This window comes from Melanotaenia boesemani, chromosome 2 (genome assembly GCF_017639745.1).
Source record: "Melanotaenia boesemani isolate fMelBoe1 chromosome 2, fMelBoe1.pri, whole genome shotgun sequence".
Lineage (NCBI taxonomy): Eukaryota > Metazoa > Chordata > Actinopteri > Atheriniformes > Melanotaeniidae > Melanotaenia > Melanotaenia boesemani.
In genome coordinates, this window is record NC_055683.1 from 33,965,124 (window position 1) to 33,978,764 (window position 13,641).

General features: G+C 41.4%; 1 protein-coding gene across 1 annotated transcript in view; it reads left to right on the top strand.

Annotated features, from left to right (window-relative positions):
* The first annotated feature begins 3,867 nt into the window (after window positions 1-3,867).
* The window catches only part of syt3 (synaptotagmin III), a 39,943-nt gene continuing 30,169 nt past the window's right edge, over window positions 3,868-13,641 (top strand). The window contains exons 1-3 of the mRNA XM_041974995.1: window positions 3,868-4,227; window positions 8,838-9,205; window positions 11,591-12,021. Coding sequence (XP_041830929.1) covers window positions 11,871-12,021 — 151 coding nt within the window. The 5' untranslated portion in view covers window positions 3,868-4,227; window positions 8,838-9,205; window positions 11,591-11,870. The remainder of the gene's footprint in view (window positions 4,228-8,837; window positions 9,206-11,590; window positions 12,022-13,641) is intronic.

Below are 13,641 nucleotides of genomic sequence, written 5' to 3' on the forward strand. Positions count from 1 at the left end.
TATACATTCTTTAAAGCATGTTGCTAATGCAAGAGCATTTGCCTTGCCATGCCCTCTTAATGTGATTCTTTTGTAGACTCTACGTTTTTTTTAGATATTTTTCTTGCTCTTTGCTTCCCATTATCATAATAGGAATAATATTAAAATTTCATTTACTTATGCTAAAATAGTTCAAATGACTGTGCCCTTGCCAAGCCCATTATAAAGCTTTTATTATCATTTTTAGTAATAAATAACAGTATTTGAATATATGTATTTAATTGATTAAATTTATATTGCGCTTTTCAAGGCACTCAAAGCGCTTTACATTGAATCCATTATTCATTTCGTTGTCACTCATACTTTGGTGATGGTTAGGTACATGTGTAGCCACAGCTGCCTTAGGGCAGACTGATGGAAACATGGCAGCCAATCTGCACCACAGGACATTTATTCACCAGCGGTGCAGACACTGGAAGCAAGCAGAGTAGAACATCTTGCCCAATGATACAACGATGGACTGGAGGAGCAGTATTTGACCCACTCTACTACCTGCACCACTGCTGGCCCACTTAGATAGACATACATATGCATTGAAAATAGATTATGAGACAAATGCATGTAAAATTTCCACACTTAACTTTCTAACAAGACCTACATGTTCACTGTGCTTGTACCTTATTAGGTGCTCTGTGGACAAAGTCTCAGAGAATGATTAATTTATTGGTATGCTGCTCTTTAAAAGTGAAGGTGCTTGCTTCTGTCTGGGCTGCAGAACTCAGACTACCAAACTTTCTTTTCTGAGTAAAAATGATATGTTTGTGCATGTAACGTTACTCAGAAATATGATCATTACTTAATTTTCCTTTACAGAGAAAATAAACTAAGGAAATTTAGGAATAATATATAGAATCAAGATGAAGTTATTATAGAAATGGATGTATAAGTAAATACCCCCCCCCCCCCATTCTTTTTTCAGTGAATGGGCAATTTTAGTTTCCCCTTGTCGTTGGTGTGTATCACTGCCGGTCTTTTCAAGGGGGAAGAGGGATATATATATATATATATATATATATATATAAATACCATCCACTTAGGAAGAAACACTGATTGACAATTAATCAGTGCTGTTGTACAAATGGAAAAGACAACAGGTGGAAATTATAGGCAATTAGCAAGACACCCCCAATAAAGGGGTGGTTCTGCAGGTGGTGACCACAGACCACTTCTCAGTTCCTGCTTTCTGGCTGATGTTTTGGTCACTTTTTAATGCTGGCGGTGCTTTCACTCTAGTGGTAGCATGAGACGGAGTCCACAACCCACACAAGTGGCTCAGGTAGTGCAGCTCATCCAGGACGGCACATCAATGCGAGCTGTGGCAAGAAGGTTTGCTGTGTCTGTCAGCGTTGTGTCCAGAGCATGGAGGCGCTACCAGGAGACAGGTCAGTACGTCAGGAGACGTGGAGGAGGCCGTAGGAGGGCAACAACTCAGCAACAGGACCGCTACCTCCGCCTTTGTGCAAGGAGGAACAGGAGGAGCACTGCCAGGGCCCTGCAAAATGACCTCCAGCAGGCCACAAATGTGCATGTGTCTGCTCAAATGGTCAGAAACAGACTCCATGAGGGTGGTATGAGGGCCCGACGTCCACAGGTGGGGTTGTGCTTACAGCCCAACACTGTGCAGGAAGTTTGGCATGTGCCAGAGAACACCAAGATTGGCAAATTTGCCACTGGTGTCCTGTGCTCTTCACAGATGAAAGCAGGTTCACACTGAGCACATGTGACAGACGTGACAGAGTCTGGAGACGCCGTGGAGAACGTTCTGCTGCCTGTAACATCCTCCAGCATGACCAGTTTGGCAGTGGGTCAGTAATGGTGTGGGGTGGCATTTATTTGGGGGGACACATAGCCCTCCATGTGCTCTCCAGAGGTAGCTTAACTGCTGTTAGGTACCGAGATGAGATCCTCAGACCCTTTGTGAGACCATATGCTGGTGCGGTTGGCCCTGGGTTCCTGTTAATGCAAGACAATGCTAGACCTTATGTGGCTGGAATGTGTCAGCAGTTCCTGCAAACGAAGGCATTGATGCTATGGACTGGCCCTCCTGTTCCCCAGACCTGAATCCAATTGAGCACATCTGGACATCATGTCTCGCTCCATCCACCAACACCACGTTGCAAGCATGCACAGGTGTTGTAGGGAGGTCATGCAGGCACGTGGAGTCCACACACCGTACTGAGCCTCATTTTGACTTGTTTTAAGGACATTAGATCAAAGTTGGATCAGCATGTAGTGTGTTTTTTTCACTTTACTTTTGAGTGTGACTCCAAATCCAGACCTCCATGGGTTAATAAATTAGATTTCCATTGATAATTTTTGCGTGATTTTATTGTCAGCACATTCAACTATGAAAAGAACAAAGTGTTTAATAAGAATATTTCATTCATTCAGATCTAGGATGTGTTATTTTAGTGTTCCCTTTATTTGTTTGAGCAGTGTGTATTTAATCATATTTCACAAGATTTTGGCTGTTGAATTTCATGGGGATTTGGTTTAGTTACTGAATACAAATTAAACCAAAAGTGAGATCAATTAAACAAATACAGTAAGATTTGAATGGGTCCTGGATCACTCTGTAAAAGTTTGGCCCCAGTGTAAAGAAAGAGTAAGAACCACTGCTCTAGACAAGGTGATTAGTCCTACAGAAGATGTGGACCCCATTAAATGAATGATAATGAAGTATTGTTTAATCATGGAGATTTTAAGTAATTACCAAACTACAAAGATTTATTGATTTATGTCTTTTGTGAGGTGACCTTGGGTCTTGAAAGGCGCCTTGAAATAAAATTTATTATTATTATTATGTCAGTATAATCTAGTAAAAAAATCATCATTGTGCTGTACTTTAAATTATTAGTAGTTCATATGATAAAATCCATCTGTGAGAGAATTTAAAGATATTTTGTTTAATGATTTAAATACACTTTAAAAGTACCTCAGTTCAAAGCATTCCAATGAAGGGCCAAAAACTGAATTTTTGTTGTTGCTGCTGGAATTTCAGGTTTTTAAAAAAAAAGTGCATTTTTTTTTACATATTTTGTTTTTGGGAAGTCACAGTTTAGGTTTGCCTAGAGATCCACATTACCTTCAAACAGCACTGCCCTCCACAATATGCTCCCCAGGACAGATCACCCTCAGGAATACTTAAAAAAAAAAAAAAGCTTCAATTAAACCTATTTCCAATCCAGAAGAACAGAAGAAAAACAGAAGAGCATCTTTATGTGCCCCCTCCTATTTATACAAGGCCTGAAGGAATATCATAATCAAATCATGTCTCCAATAAGCCGAGTCTCAATCTAACTAGATCATGGCCTCTGTTACTTCTGCTGCTTGTTTCCATGGTGCACACACATATTAAAACATGCACCCACCAGCGCACATCCAAACAAGCTGGAAGCCATGTCCTTTTTATTTGGCTGAAAGCCGAACAACACTGACCCTCCATCCCATTGCTGCTCTCTACCACCTGACATCCAAGCAACACCTCTCCCTCACACTCCCCTACCCCCACCACCTCTCTTACTCTTCTGATCCCACTGATGCTGTCATAAAAAAAACGTAACATTTAATATGCCCTCTCCAACCCTCCCACTACCAACACCCCTTTCACCTCTCTAGGGGTCATCTCTAGGGGGATTATTATCTAATCAAATCACTAATAAGACCAAACAAGATCCAGGACCTTTCATATCCACCATGTACCCTGCAGGCTCAGAGACTGTCACCATCACCACACATACATCAGTATGTCTTTAGCACTGGCCGGTCTGTGCAGGAAGAGAGAGGAGAGATGGAGTATTAGTATTCAGAGCACAGGGAGGAAAAGAAGGAGAGGTAGCGAGTGAGCAAAAAAGGGAGAGTGAGAGGGAGGGGATAGTGAAAGGGAGAGGAGGAAAAAACACAAGGAGGGGAGGATAATGTAAGAGAAGAACACTGGAAACCGGAGGTAAAACAGGGGAGGGGAGACATATCATATTGTTCATTTCTCCCTCTCAGTCTGTCATTCCGGCTGCGGGGCTTATTGCTCGGTGCGTCTTGGAGAGAGGACAGAGAGGAGGAGGAGGGGGGGTGGACTAAGTGAAAGAGGGCGGAATGGCCCTTTACGAGCGTCGCATCTGACTAAACCAGCGGAGAGGCTCGTAAATCGGAAACTGGTCACAGAGGAAGACAGTGGTTTCTGCAGCCAAGGTAGGAAGATGCTCGCTTTGTTGCGCCTGTAGACAGCGTGCATTCACCGTCTAAGATATCAACGATACGTGTGTGTGTGTTTTATTCGCATCAAATCTCCCTTTGATCCTGCATCCCGCACTGGGCTCTGCTGAATATGCCCTAAATCTAGCAGCATGTGGCTGTTTTCTATAAATATTTAATGTAAAGCCTGTTATATGTGCTTCACCCTAGCTCCTCTTTATTACATTCTGCCATTGCAAGGTAGCCTATATACCTCAGGCATAGTGGGATGTATGTGTGGAGGCAGGGAGGCAGTCTATAAGGTGAAGTAGGCTGTACAAGCCTTCAGAACAAGTAACAGGCTTGGATTTGTATTACAGGTGTATGAACAGAAGCGATCATCGCTGGTGGCAAATGGTTTAACTTTGTTTTCACGCGAATGACGAGATTTAGGGACAAACAGACAAGGGGGAGCGCGCACGAGCACGCAGAAAATACACAGAAGACAGGTTGACGTGCGTAAGTCGTGCGTAATTCCACCTCCATCCACACCCCCTCGGCCTCCACCCCATCCCATTCTCTCCCTACCCCTTTACCATCAAAGCTACAGATGATCCGGTGTCCCACCGGAGAGGAACGAGTTTATAAAAAAAAAAAAAAAAAAAACTGAGACACACTGAGTCACTCTGACATAATGGTCGGTGAAAAATGAAGTCAGGGTGGCCCGTCGTCTGTGTGTGTGTGCGAGATTACACTCCCTGTCTGTAAATGGGTCCTGCTCTGCAGCTTCACTTGTGCAGGAGACAGGAAGAGCAGCACCAGCATCTCTGGATTCCTGGCTGGCCACTTGCTCTCTATTTCCTGTTCCATGTTATAGATAATTTAGACACTTTCCACTCCAACCGGCCCGAGTGGTAAGATGTGGAAGCTTCAACTGCAACCTTTGATATGTGTGAATGTGGGACAGAAATAGGTGGAGATAAAAGGCGACAGATTCTACTTGAATGTGATGGGGTGTTTGATTGCATGTTTATGGAGATATATGTTCTTAAACAGATATTAAGTCTCACTCTCACCCACCTCATGTTATTTATTTGCTGAAAGGGTTTCCAAGACCTATTATAGGACAGACTAAATTGGAAAAACCTGGAGGCTGAGGCACAGCAAAGCTATTACCTCTAGTCAATAGACATTAATATCCCCATGCTCAATCTTGGCCTCATATGGTGGCATCTCTGTCTCGGTGAAACACAGTGCCGCTCCAGTGGAGTAACCAAAAAGATGTGTTGTAGTAGCCCTATTTGTTTACCCCCCTGCATCAATCTGTCACAGATGAATAAGCAGAAAGGAGTGATGATAGCACTGTCTCAGACAGACATTACTGAAAGGAAGTGATGCAAAACAAAAAGGAGGATGTTCCAGCACTGGCAAAGACAGGTCATAACCCCTATGAATCAGTGATAGTCCTGACGAATGGCGGGTGATCTAAGGGTACATGAGCACATAGATTTGAGGTGGTACACAACATGATACTGCCCAGCAGGGTAAGGCAGGGCAGACAGCATCAAAGTCAAGAGCAGAAAGGAAGAGGTCAAAGAGCTAAGTTGCCAGTCTGTAGAGCTCAGCAGACTGGAAAAAAGAAAATGCTGTCAAAACTGCCATAAAGGTGGAAACATGGGAAGTGTGAAATTTGCTTATACACTTAAGCTGATTTGCAGACTTTAGGGGGTGGGGGTGGCTATAAAAACATCCAGGGCAAAAATGAGAGGTTCAATTAAAGATGACTTCCAGGTATAGATGACAACAAAAGGAAAACCGTGGCAACAAATAGGAGGACTTGAAAGCAGGTTCGATGAGATCTGCCTGAAACATCCTGTTAAGTATAACCAATGGATTAGTCTCCTTTGTCTGCAAATACATTATGTTCATGCAGGGAAAAAGGCGGCTGACTGTGCTCAGTTTTGTAATTACAAAGGTGTTCAGTTTATTCCCTATAAAAGAGTGAGACATTTTAGCAATAAACAGTAATTCCCATTAGTCTAAGCTTATAAAGAAGGAGGAGGTTAATAAGACGGGGCTGAAAGAGATATTAATGAACAGCAAAAAAAGGACATGATCTTAAATCCCCCTGATTATGATGTGAACTCTAAGATTCAATTCAGGAAAACCTCAAGTAAGTAAAACTTTAGTGATTTATTTAATCAGTTAATAGATAAACATATAGCAGAGCCAAATGATGAAGCAGCTAAAGTTGTGGTTTTGCATCTGGATGAATTCTAGGTTTCGCATCACATCTGACAGCAGTGTTTTAAATGCATTATCAGTTTAATTCCCAAACCCCACTGAGGTGTGTGATTATTCCCACAGAGACAGATCCCATGTAGCGATTTGAGATTTCCGTCATACTTGCTGACATGATCCTTCTTAAGAACCTATCCTCTGCAGTTTTTTTTTTTTTTAATCAAATTCACATTTTCAGGTGAGCGAGAAAGAAAACAGATTTTTTTCTTTAAAAAAGTGATTGCGCTGAATATCAGTTATGTATTAGTGTACTCCTCAGCCATGAAAAATGAGATTATGATGGTGTGGAGGTTTGGTTATTGTATAATCAAACTTGGCCCTCCTTTGCAAATACTATTACGTTCCCCTCATTAAAAGAGGATGCAAATATAAATGTTTTATCTGCTTTATCACCTGTAAGCTAGGCTGTGGATGAAACGCTGGGGTGAGCTTTAAAAATGAGTCATTGAGCTGATGCTCTTATCCTTAGAGATTAACAGGAGCAGCTATAACGACCGGCAAAGTATCTTGCTCAAGGACAACCACGTGGGTTTGAACTTGCAGCCTCATTCTTACTGATATACCCTTGGCTTTATATCTAGCTACTAACGGCTGTCTGGTTCATTTTTGTCTGGTGCAACTGCCTTTTTCTTTTTCTTTTTTTTTTTTTTTTCTTTTTTTCAGGCCAGATTTAACTCGTGATCTGATTGGCTTATTTTTTCCATGATTGGAGACTGATCTCATCCAGTTCTCATCTTCTTTCTGTTATGTGATTGGACAGGACTGATTCTTCTTCCTCCGTAGTGTGATTAGACTGTGACCTTGCACGCAATCCTGTCTTCTCCACTCAGCCGGACAGTGACCCTTCTGCTCGACCGGTCTCTGTTGTGGCGTATTCGTTCCCTGAGAGTATTGATCTCAGGCAGAGCAGCAGTCAATGGAGCGTCTGTGGCAGGTTTAGTGTAACTCTGTAACCTACAGTAGGAACATATGTTTCTGGGCTCAGCGTTATCCAACTGATATGATTAGCCAATGTATTTCTGAGGGCATGTTTACCTATGAAGAACCATTCTCTGTAAATATTTGGTTTGGAGGAAATTGCGTCTCCAAAACCTTGATTACCATTGTTGCTGTGTCACCCTCGCCACTGCTTTCTATGATTTTTTTTTTCTTCTGTACCCTTTAGTGCTCCAAATCTTCCTCCCTCTTTATCTGTCTCTCCTTCAATTTAATGTCAACATCTCAATTATGCCTCTCTCTCTGTCTTCCTTTTCCTCCATCTCTTGCTATACAATCGCTCTATCTGTCTGTCTGTCCTCAATTATTTTTTGCCTCTCTCTCTTGATGCCTCTTGATGCTCTCACTGGCATCCGAGGCAGCCAATTTTGTGCCAGACGGCCATTTCTCAGATTGAGATATCGTTGGTTTTAAGTCACTCAAACAGATTTGCTGTCTTAATGGGAGAGAGTGAAAGTGAAGTAAGGGAGGGAGGGTTTGTGCAGGATGTCAGGATGTTGGGTTTGGATAGCGTTTTGGATAGATTTCTGGGCTGGGGTGGACAGAAAAATGGACTGACTTACAGACTTTCTTGACATGACAATGAGAGCTCAAACAAGAGGAAACGTAAAAGCCAGAAAAGCAGAAATTGAGTTGAAGCGCTTCTTGTTTCTGATCTTGTTGAGAGTGAAATATGTCTTTGCCCTAATGCAGTGACTGACTGATGGCAGGGAGACAGATGGGCACATAAGGAGCACTTTGCAAGGGAGGTGCCACTCACTGCATAAAGACTGACGCTGACATTTCACAGAACAACATACATCAGATGATCAATAGTCCTTGCAGCATTTGACGTGGCACCTTGCTTGAGAAATAGGTCCACTGCTTTACAAGGACAAAACAAGTCAGTGGAAAAGTGAGTTGACCTCTTATCATGAGCATTGTCTTTTTGCCGGTGATTTATTTTCCAACCACATCACTTGTACAAGGTTTGTAACACTATATGTTCCATACTAGGGCTTTTGCAGTGGATCAGTATTATTAGAAGTTACTTTGTACATATCCTCTTCGGTCAGAGCCCATGGAGACTTACAGACTGTGAGAAAGCAGAGTTTGGGCATTGACCTGTTCTTGTTTTGACAGAATGGGATCAAAAAGACAGAAGACAGGTTTCTCCTGGATGCAAAGACAAGAAAAACTCTCTATGATAAGGGTCAGATTTTGTTCTCCTCTGAATATTGATGTAGGGTTTAATTCATTGGTGCCTTTGCTGTTGTTTGTGTTTACTGTAGTGTTACCTGTTTTATTTTTAACCCCATTTAGTTGATTGATTGTTTTGTATTGTTTTTCAGGTGTTGTTGGAGAGCTTTGACAGAGTCTCCACAAGTCTGACCGAGGCTTCCATACCATGCTGATGTGTTGGAGCGACCACCTGCACGAAACTACACCAGTTTCTGTTGGAGCTAAAGGACAAAAAGCCTAAATCTGCTCCCAGCTTGCAGTGGAGATATAAAGAAAAAGAAAGCATCTACTGAATTCCATTTTGGATCTTGGAATCATTAGGGAAAATAACAAGCTAAAGGTTATGTATGCACTGCAGAGATCCCTCTATGTCCCTTAGCTAAATCCAGTTCCAAAGAAAACTTTCCATGTAGAGTGTCTCTGCTCTGGCTTGTAATTTCAACATGCCACAGAACCTGGATAGCTGAGTTTAACAAAGGTAAACATCTAAACTACACCTTTATCTATTGCTTTATTACATTTTTAAAATAAAAAAAATGTGGTTTATTTTATTTTCTGTCAAGGCAGTTTATCTCTATTACAGCACCTAAAGCTAAATCTAAAGTTAGGATCATGTGTAAAAAGGTTTTATGCATCAAAAATGGAATAATAAAAGGTACTCGTAGGCCTTAAAATAATGTTACAATTAACATTAGATAAACACCACTTGATATTTTACACCCTGTCATTTACAGTTAAAAATAAGCTGAAATGCAGAAGCAGCATGTGAAAACGAAACCCACCCTCATTCCTTCCATATAATTTAAGAGGATAAGTAGCAGCCAGGTGCTGCTAATCAAATGCACTTGATTAATTGATCATCAGCATTTGAGCACTTCAATAAAAGCAGACGTTTCAGCAGTTCGATGGTCTGGTTCCTTCAGGCATGTGTAAACACAATTATATGAAGGAAAGATATCAGCAACTACCTTAGAGAAGCAATTATTGCCACCTATCAGTCTGGAAAGGGTGATATCCAAACAGTTTGGAGTCCCTGTAAGTTCACTCCAAACTCAGACCATGGAGAGCTTACAGATACATTTCAGACTCCAAACGCCTCAGTTAGCATCTTAAATGTTAAAGTTCATGAGAGCACAATTACAAAATGACTAAACAAGTGTGGTTTGTTTGGAGGGGGTGCAGGGAAAAGCATATTCACTCTAAAAACAACTTGAACTCAGTTTACAATACTTCAGGAATTATGTCCTTTGGACAACATCACCAAAGTGGAGACGTTTGGACATATTGCACTGTGCGTTGTGTTTGGAGAGAACTAAACGCAGCATGTCAGCACAGGCTTCCAAGCATGGTGGTGAAGAAATGATTATATGGGGCACTGGGTCCTTTCAGTCACTCAAAATGTCTGTTTTCCAAAGTATTCTAGCGGCAAATGTGAGTTCATAGGACTGATAGCTAAAGCTTGGCTGAAACTGTCGTGCAGATGGATAATGAGCCAATACACAGCAGCAAATCTTCAACAAAACAAAGAATCAAGGTGTTGTAATGGCCCAGTGAAAGTAAAGACCTCAACCTGATAAAGGAGCTGTGGATAAACAAATGCAAACCTCAATGGACCAAAATGACCCAACAATGTGACTGACTGTGTTGTACAGTTAACAATTGCTGCTGAAGGTTGTTCTACAAAGTACTGAATCATGTGGAGGGTTTAGTTTTTCACACACTGCATAAATAAATAATGACAGGACCTGGTAAGGACCTTTGTTTAATGTTTTGATACGTAAAGCCGTAGAATTTAATCTGTTTTTCACATCACTGTAGATGGTCAGCCAAGAGACACATAAAGAACAACTATTATAAAGAAAACATCTCCCATTCCTACAGTGATTTTGGTGTTAATTATAGCAAAAGTAACACACAATTATGAGAATACACAAAGTTTCAGACTTTAAAACAAAAATATCCATATATAATATCCAGAGATTATACCAACATGGTTATGTGCAATTAAGTGTGCACATTGTTGTGTAAGAATATGGCTGCAATTAGGGTTAGGAGGTTCATTTTTTGATAAATACAAAAGAGAAAAATAAGCTTTTTCTAAAATAAAAATGAAAGCCCGTGAGATTAAGCACGATCTCTGTTGCAATCTTTGTCATAGGTACAGAAGATCCTCAACTTCTTTCGCATAATACTTGTACAATACCACATATTTACCTTGTATAATTCCGAAATTAATAAAATGTATTGTGGACTAAGCCCACACAATTAGCCCAAAACTCTGTTTGTGCCCTTAGAAGTTATCACAGGCTCATTGACACATTGTTTTGATCCTTTCAGCCATATCTACTTTGTATGGCACCTTCATTTACCCAAGAGCTTCTTCCTGGCTGACTTAAAGAGGTAAATGAAAATCTAGTAGAAGTAGCAGTGTGCCCTGCCTGGAGCAACCTCTAAGTCTAAGAAAATCTGTTGACCTATGTGTTACTAGTTTTTGTGTGCAAGGATTAAATACCAAATTTTTTTATGTTACCACCACTGTGGTGGTAACATGAGGCTCATCAGCATGACTTGAAACTAGATAAGGGTAAAATGCTACTTTATCACATATCAGGAATTTTGGCATTAATTTAGCCTACAGCATGATCATAATTAAAATTTTTTCCCTATAAAACTTGTTTCCTGCAATTACTCCTCAGAGGGAATGCTAATGCATCAGAGCCACTGATCTTAAGGATACACACTGATGGTTCTGGCGTCCGTGTTCTCACTTAATGGCAAAGAGGACCAGTCTGCCAGAAACTTGATTTGTACTCTTTTATGTCCTTAGATTCACTTTAGTGATTTTCTCCTACATCTCTTTCAGGGACAGTGAGAGGGGAGGGTGTCGCTCAATCGTACATGGGCATGTCTGCCTGGTCTTTGTGATCCAGACCAAGACACCCTGCAGGGAGCCCCTCCTGTTCTTCCTGCATCACTGCTGCCCCCCTCCTCACCTTCCTCTGCCTTATTTCCCTCACTTCACACCTTGCGAAAGGTGGACGGGTCAACACTGTACTTCTCCAGGTGCCGTCCGATTGGTGAGGGCGGCGAGGGCTGCGCTGTCATTGGCTGACTGCTGGTGAGAGTGCGATGCGGATTGGAGCATGTCGGGGGACTGGGATGAAGACCTGTGTAAGAAGGCGCTGGTGTTGGTGGAGGAGCTGTGCTTCAACTCCCCGAGGGGATACAGCCAGAACGAACGATGCAAGGAGTTCAACTACCTGCTAAGGGGTCACAACAGACAGATGGACACAGGTAACTGACACACCTGGAGAACAATAAATGCTACATTCTGGTTGACTACTTTCCTTTGATAAAACCTATGTTAAGATAATTTTCAACATATAGCCTTACTTTTTTTTTTTAAATCTTTTGCACTGTTGCATGTTTGATTTGTTTTGAAGTGTTTTTAGGCTCCCAAAACACTGGTTGCATGTCAATGAAACACCAAAATGATCAAAAATGTAAGCAAATACATCTCAACTCATTGCTGTGTGGACATGGCTTAAATTTAAACCACACTGGCTCTAAACAGTCCCCAGGTTGGGAACCACTGCCTTAGAGTAACTTATTTCTCCTCTTTTTGTACCACTACACTCACTGTCTTCTGATAGTCTGTCCCACTTTCTTCTTTCACATAATCCCAGTCTTTCCTTGTATATGATTGGCTGCATGGTATTACAATGAAAAAATTAGTCCAACAGCTTTGTAAAGATTCAGCTCTTCTTTTCACTACAAAGAATCAGCTCTCAGAACTAGCTCGCTCATGAGTGACATCGCTATGGGATAGGAGCTGTGGTTAACTTGATTCATGTTTTGTTTAACAAGCTGATAACATGCTGTCACAAACTTCCTAAGCATAGCTCATCTGCTGTGCATAAACATGTTCAGCACGTTCTAAATAGTTCTGATTATTTGCAAAATGTCACTAAAGTTGCAAAAGATACTATAAAGTTCATACGCTTTTCTCTCCTCATGAAAACAACAAAAGTTTTGATTTTCTATTTAGGAAGACCACAGACACTCTGTGGGTGGGGATAATAAAGACCTTTTGAGCCTACAGGGAAGGATTGCAAAGAGCTGATCACCAGCTTTCTTGTGCAACTTATAATTTGATTCCCATTTTATGATTTTTCAAAAAAGTGGTACCATTAGATTAATATTTCTATTATCAACACATCACAACACAACCTGACCGAGGTTATGAGGGACACTCAGAACAACAAACCATGAAATATTTATGTGTGATATTGAAATGGCTTCGGTACAAGTCATTCCATTTCTTAAAAACAACAGAAAAAGAAAACGTCTCAGGTGGATTCTGTAATTGTTCTACCAAAAAAGATTTATTTATACCTCACTAGTCAGAGGATGTACATCCTGTTGAACTGTTGCTTTGTGTACGAGTTCTCATGAGACGTTTGGAAGAGAAATGCAGATTAGTATGGATCTATGGCTTTGTATAGATTAGCCTGGATTGGCTGCGTATTGCCTCCAGAGATTTGGATGGATCTATGAAGAAATGTCATGCCATGGTTTTAGGCATTGGTCCTTCTCGCTTTACCAGCTGTGATTTTTCTGTGTTTGCTGATGGAAGACTCAGATCCCTCAGAGGACTGCTATTGCCGAAAGCTGTCAGCGAATGGCTTGTGTAAGCAGCGGAGACGCGTTTGATGTGGAGCAATGTACGACTCCCAGCAGGGTTGCATCAGTCACTGATTGACAGGGAGTCTCAGTCCCGCTTCATGGCACACTTCACAGGCCCGCTACCCACCCACCTATCCCCCTGCTGACTTGCCTTTTATGCTTTGTGGATTAGCGATGGATCTTTGGCAGGATCAGTGCTCTGGAAGGTACTGCGACTGCCGTAAAGAG